This window comes from Acyrthosiphon pisum, chromosome X (genome assembly GCF_005508785.2).
Source record: "Acyrthosiphon pisum isolate AL4f chromosome X, pea_aphid_22Mar2018_4r6ur, whole genome shotgun sequence".
Classification (NCBI taxonomy): Eukaryota; Metazoa; Arthropoda; class Insecta; order Hemiptera; family Aphididae; genus Acyrthosiphon; species Acyrthosiphon pisum.
In genome coordinates, this window is record NC_042493.1 from 90,811,029 (window position 1) to 90,818,633 (window position 7,605).

At 28.6% G+C, this 7,605-nt stretch overlaps 1 protein-coding gene across 1 annotated transcript; it reads right to left on the bottom strand.

The window, feature by feature from the left end:
• Nucleotides 1–1,450: 1,450 nt before the first annotated feature.
• On the bottom strand, nucleotides 1,451–7,010 carry LOC100575492. The gene is made up of 3 exons (XM_003246192.4): nucleotides 6,258–7,010; nucleotides 2,875–3,020; nucleotides 1,451–1,721 (listed from the first exon to the last, which is right to left on the bottom strand). The coding sequence occupies exons 1-3, from the start codon at nucleotides 6,585–6,587 to the stop codon at nucleotides 1,658–1,660; spliced, it is 540 nt and encodes a 179-aa protein (XP_003246240.1). The 5' UTR covers nucleotides 6,588–7,010; the 3' UTR covers nucleotides 1,451–1,657.
• Nucleotides 7,011–7,605: the final 595 nt, after the last annotated feature.

A 7,605-nucleotide genomic window follows, 5' to 3' on the forward strand; every position in this document is an offset into this window, starting at 1 on the left:
AATTATTATTTAGATAAGTAACTTCACTCATGAGGTAATTAAATAAAATAACTTTTATATTCTTATATTCAATAGTAAAAATGAACTTCCTTATAATCACATTACAAAATATGAAAAAAAATGTATAAAATGTCTTATCAACCATCTTAATAACCAACTTAAGTATAAATAGTGTATAGCCCTAGGCACAGGTACCTATAATTTAAACAAGACGAAACACAGAAAAGTTTTATTTGGAGAAGAGTTAATGAGACAAAGTAGGTATAGTACAATTAAATATGATGTTCGAAAGACCTAAACATTGGAAATTAAATTGTGAACATTTAAAATAAAATAATATAGGTACTTACCCGTTGTAGATATAATTTTTTTCCTATTAGGTACCTACATAGGTAATTAAAATTAATCAAAACGGTAACGCGTAATATTTTCGGAATTATTTGTCAAAAATATTCTTCATCATAACGAAAATATTTATTTGGAAAACAATTTAACGAAATTATGTAACAAGATATAAACAAAGTACTTAACGCCTTTACAGTAACGTGCTACTTTTTAAGTTACTAAATACTAGGTATCTAGCTAAAATTGTCAAATACAACTACAACATTCAAGCACTATTAAAAAAATTTTGATTTTGAGTAGTTAGCTAAAATCGGTCGTTGTAAGATTTGAACGCATAGTTGATGCAACTTGCCCAAATATTTGGTGATATGTAGTGGGGAGGTAGGGCTTAATCCACTCAATACATCTTGTGACAATGTAACACGATGTATCTTTGCCCACATATCCCTCTTCGTTGTTAATCGTATATGGCAGCGCTATCTAACTAGGAAATTGACTAGCTATGAGGGCTACACGCACGTGTAAGAGTTGGTAAAAAATGAGTTAGCGTCAGTAGATGGTGCTTAAGTTATCGAATTAATTTAAATCAAATAATAACACCGGTCGGCGGTCAATACTGTTAGCTGCGTTAGGTTAGATTAAAGTTTGGTCGGGTTTAGTTGAGTAAAGTGATGTTTAAAAATAATGAAGTTACATAGACACGATTATTTTTTTTATATGCGTTTAACTTTTGCGTTTAGACTGTGTTAAAAATATTTGTTGTTTACATTTAACAGAGTTTAATGACGATTATATGACATTATTAATTATAGTTAGTATCGGGCAACGCCGTGTAGGATCAGCTATTATCATTAATATAAATATCTTCTGTATAAAAGCAAGGGCTTATAACGGCCGATATTCATAACGGAAATGGCCGAATTCACAGTTTTTGACCGATTTTCGTCAATAGATTCAGCAACTCATTTACTATTAGTGTAATAGACTTTTTTAATTACTTACTTTTTAATTTTCAACACATAAAATATGTTGAATACAGTTGACTCATGAACAACTATAATTTAAATGTTTTTATGATGGATATAAATATTAAAATATTTAATAGTAGACCCGTATTTTGTATTTCATCAAAACAACCCTAAATAACTGTGTTAAAAATCTGTCCAGTTTACATTCAACTGTGTAAATCCCATTTTTCATGGGTAACACCGTGTATAATCTGCTTGTATATGTAATAATAGATACGCACGTAATATATCATATACAGTTACATATTTTATTGTCGATTTGATTGTTTTCATCAACATTATACTCAGATTTGATGTAAATTGTCACTCAGGTTTGATACAAGTGAATTCGTTGTGAAAGAACCAGATCTATAACAAATATAGACAGGCGTATGAAATTTGAGTATTGAGAGGAAATTAGCATAAAATAATATATTATATATGTATACAGTCAAGTCATGTCAAATTGACATCTGCTAATGTTTTCCAACCAAGCTAGTTCAAATCAGTTAGACATTAAAAATGTTTGGGTGATGTGTATACTTTTATTAGTATATCACATTTAATTTCCGCATATTATGTACCTATATGGTACACGTATATATTATATTGCAACTAGGGAACAGAATTTTCGAAATAGGAACCTGCTAATACACCCAAATAAGGCGGAAGTATCTTTATACCTATATGTATGATTATTAAAGACTATGGTACGCAATACGTGAGCTACTGAGTAAATTTAAAAATAAATTGATCTATAGTAATTCGGATCAAAGATAAATAAATACTTATCAAAATAACTGACCAAAATATATACATTCTGGAAAATACAATATTTTTTGTCATATCGTTGAAATTCCTTCGTAGGTAGGTACAGAATCTGATGAAAAATGCATCTTTTGGATATATTTTATAACTGATTCTTATAATAGTATGAGGGTAGATAGTCGTGATATACAGCGACCTACTAAGTATACATATAGGTACTTTAGTTTATCATTGTAAATATAGGTAATTAATGCTCAATCCCATGGCTACACTTCAACAACTAAAACACACTAAACAAAGTTGTACCTATGACAGCAAGTTTTAACGTTGAATGTACGCATATTCATAATAGGTAGGTACCTACCGGCTACCTACCAGTTTAGAATAATAAATAATCGTCAATTGAATTAAAATATCATTTTTTGTCAAGGTACTATCTAGATTCTATATCTATGGTTATTTTTGCTTGTCATGGTCAGTCAATTTACATTGTCTCGATAATAAACGATTGGGTATTTTGTAACTTTTAATAGTAAAATATTTTAATTATTTCAAACAATTCAGCATTGAATATAATATGCTTATAAAATATAAAAAGATTTTAAATCTCATGTTGTCTGGAAAATTTGGCTAACGATAAAAAAAAGTGCATGCTATTTTGCATCCATCACACACATACAGCTAACTGTATAATATACGTTCGCCGGACGCACAAGCTTTTACAGCGCGTCACAATCGAGTATTTATTTCTTACCGTTTTCTAGAAGACGGTGCATCCGGTGAAGTTAGTTCCGGTTCCATAGGTCGGTGACTAAATGGTTTGGCGAGCGATTTAATGAAAATACGATTTACTTTACCGATATCTAATGGAGGCGTTTGATTCATGTACAACGTCACTACCTAAACAAATATTCACACTCAACATTAACCCAATAAGTTTTTAGTCATAAACTTTTACATAAAAGTTCTACAAATATATTTTTTTGCGTTTATATGACATTTTTGTGCTAGACGCGTAAATTGTTAAAGTCGGATAGTCTTAAGGGGCGAGGCCTACTGCCGTCAATTTTAGCTGAAAAGATCAAAATTGACAAAATTAAAGTTAATTAACGTTGTCCGATTTTAATTCTGAAAAAAAATTTGAACTCACCAGAAAATTGTCCATAGATCCACGAGCACTTAGTAAAAACTAAATTTTATATTATTTTGAACTGTAATTGAAAACTTGAAAATATCAACTTTTTCGAATCATAATTAAAATTAAAATTAATATTAAAACGGAAAATGTTTCGTATGATCTACAGACATTTTTCTGCTGAATTCAAATATTATTTCAGAATCAAAATCAGACAACGTTAACTAACTTTAATTTTGTCATAACAAATGTATGTTTTTGTAAAATAATTTGTGTAGTGAAATTGATATGGTTATCGAGTTATTGACAGGTGCATGCGCGTACGAGAGAGGATACCCGCATTTAATTTCACTCACACTAACAATCATTTACAACTAACATATAGATCCAAGGCGGCTATTACAAGATTAGAAATTGCCTAAATGTTGCCCCTTAATTAATGACCATAGCGAGGCCCCTAAACTCTTAAGACAATATTATAATATTACGTAATGTCTACGATTGAAATTGTACTTATTGTTATATTTATTATATTATAATAAATATAATATGCACCTATTATAATATTATCTAAAATGTATAATTATCTATAAAGCAATTTTTTTAACATTAACGATTAACCTAATAACCTCACGTCCTCACTCTGTCAATATCTGTGTTTTAAAAAAATAAATTTATACTTTAAGTACCTACTCATCTACCTATATTATTATCTCTAGTGAAATTAAATCCCTAAAATTTTACCGGGAGGTTAACATTCACCAGTGGAATTTTATCACAATGCATTTATAGACAATAAAAAAATACATTCATCGTTCCACTCAGAATCTAATACACTAGTGAATATTTAAAATCAGGTGATGTTACAATACTATGCCATGAACGAGTAAGTATGTGGAGTAAGTATAAGTAATGGACCACAGACATAATATTTACTATTATTCCTATTTTCTACCATATTTCATGCATCAATTTTTTTTTCTAGAACTATTTACACGGATATGCAGTAAAATACCAATTATTTCTATATACCTACATATAACTTAGTATTTTCGATCTTAAAATTGTGTATAAAAAAGAGCGGCAATGTTTAAACTTTTAAATTTTTAGTAGCAACTTTTATGCTGGAGTTTATTTTATTAGCTATTGATTTGTCGTTAATGGTGGATTCTTATAAATACTTTGTCGTATACCTAGGATGGAATATGGCTTGATTAAGCCCCACAATCAACAGATAGTAAATTATTTTAAGTAATACTTGTATATTTTTCCTTCCTCTAGATTTTTACTAATTGTTGATTAAATATTATGTAAATTATTAGGTACTTTTAAAATTTTTCATAAAAATAAAACTTCAAATTGTTTTGATCCAATCCTATGATATTGAGGTATTTTCAGTCTCTATATAGGTCATGAATGCATTTATGAGGGTTGAAAAAAATGTTGACATTTTTAAAAATTATAGAAATAATAATATTATATAAAAATATTTTACAATATCATATACCTACTCATAATATATTATGTAACTTTATTTATTATTATTATTTTTTTTTTTTTAATAAATGTTTTAATTCACACTGATTTAAATAATGTGATTATAATTATCATTCGCACTAAATTTTCATGAATGTCAATCTTTGTTCATTTGTTAAATTGGTGCTGAATCAGAAAGAAGAGATTAAAAATAAGTTTAAAATGTGATATCAATATGAGAGCACCAAAGTATTAATAAATAATAAGATAAATTGATTCACTATTTTTTCTAGTGTATCCCGAAAATCGTACAGCGACACAGGACACATTGTTAATTCCGAGTACACATTACTTGTAGATCAGACTCAATAGGTACCTATGTACTGGAGTCCACATAGAGCAGTAAAAGAAGTATCAAAGTATTTGGATGTGATAAATTATAATTAAAAATTGAATGACGTCGTAAGTTGAAAATGTATACCTATATGAAACAATGAAAGTTTTTAAGTTGCGTTAAGGGCGACCACAATATGGTAGTCCTTTTGAACTTGGTTATTTTCTTTTAATATTAAAATATTAAAACAATTGATAATGTATATCAATTACCAATGGACAATAAATATTATTTAAGTCTTAAAATATAACAACAATAAAACGTAATTAGGTACACTTTAATAGTCTCCAGCAATTTGATGAAAACAATAAAATTATTTTTTTGAATATTTTTTTTGCGCCATGGTAGTATCAAATTTGTCTTTTCTCCCTTGAAGTTTTATAAGAAATGCTATTATTTGAAAAGTTTGGGAATCCCTGGCATACTATTATTTTGCTTTGCAAATATTATAACTTAATGCAGTGGCGTAACCAGTGGGTTGGGTAGGGGGGGGTGTTTAAACCTGGAGGGGCACCATTGACATAGATATTTCCATTAATAAATATATTATATATATACTAAAACTGAAAAAACTTGGTTTAATTTATACTTAACACCCCCCCCCCCCTCCCCCCTTCACCACTTCAATTTAATAATCCTGGGCAGTGTTCGGATTAGATAAGTATTTTTTTATCTAGATAAAGATAAAGATAAATACTTTTTTATCTAGATAAAAAAAAGATACAATTATTTTTTAAATAGTTATACATTTTGGTACTTATATTTTAGTTGGGCACTAGGAACATAATAATAATAATAATAATGATATAAATAAAAATAATTACATTATTTATAAACCGTAAACTTTGTTTGAGAATCTGTATAAATATTTAAAACATTTAGTACAATTTCGCGATTTTTATCAATAAAAATGTATCTAGATGAATTTATTTAGATTAGTAAAAAAAATATCTAAGATGAACGTTTAGATACCTTGTAACTATTATAAGATATAAGATATAAGATAAAAGATGAACAAATAATTATCTAGATATTCATCTAGATAAATTTATCTAGTTAAGTCCGAACACTGATCCTGGGGCTACGCCACTAAATTTTAATGCGTTCACTTTTATTGAAGTAGGTAACTGACTTTTTTGAAATCAGTTGTTGTGAGGTTCTCAATGACTGCATACACATTATTCACGCTTTTGTAAATTAACCAGTCAAAGAACACATCATACGAGATGTTGTCGTCAAGTGGCAATATCATACCAAACTGCGGTAACACGTAGTACAGGTGATGTGTTCGGTTTTTCAGTATTTCCGAGCGAGCAAATAAGAGTTTGCCCAATGCTCTTATATGAGGAAGGCCGTCTAAGTTTATTTGTTGTTTATAGTGCACGTGCACAAGGTCTATGTCCGAGAAGTGTTCGAGTACTGTCAGATTCAGAAATCCCTGCAATTCCCTCGTGTGTTCCATTGCGTATAATATATTATTGTAAATTGATAATTGATATAATTGATACCTATTGTATGACTGCTTATATCGTATGTTGAAAATAAAATCGTTCGATTAATTAAATACTTACTACAGGTAACAGTGCCAATTCAACAAAATTACAGCTAATACGTATCCACGATAACGGTATATTTACATGATGTGTTGCGATGATTCGTTGTCTTAAAATTGGGTTTTTCAAAACGCACGTTTGAGTGTAATCTGGTTGAATGGTTGAATTACATTGTGGTTCAAATATAATATTTAATGAGCTATGGCCAGTATGGGCATTGATACATTTTTAATTCATTAATGATAACAAATAGGTATAATTTTGTAAAATATTGTCTATACCTACCTATATGATTTAGTTCAAATGTTCAACAATAGCAATTATTACAGTGTTATTGTATTGTTAAACTTGTCACAACAGAAAACTTAACCTTTTGAATACAAATTGCAAGTTAATTATCGCAATACCATCGTTATCATAAAATATATAATTTTAATGATTTCGTGTGCCTTCCTAAATTTAGTTTGCTAATAGTTACCAAGTATTTCGGTCATCACGTCATTTTAGATTCCGAGCGGAGCGATGAATGTATTGATTTTACAATGATGTGTGTTTTTTTTTAATTGTTACATTTTTTAATTAATTTTTTGTAACCTATACTGTAAAGCAGAGTGACATCTACTTGACCACCTTTTTTAATTTAAATTTTTTAATTTAATATTTTAATATAATTTATATTCTATTTATATGATTTGAATTTATATATTATATTATTAAAATAAAATATATAAAAATTCACAGGCAATGTTTTTTTTGTAAAGTAAATGATTTCTTGTAAAATGTGTTAAAAATATCAATGATTTCATATAGGGTTAAAAAATTACCCCACGTGCGTGGTTAAAGGTGGGATAAAGTTGGGTTCTACGTGGCTTGGTGAAATTGATACACTTTTTGTACATACTATGCTAGGCATAGCATAAAGCTACT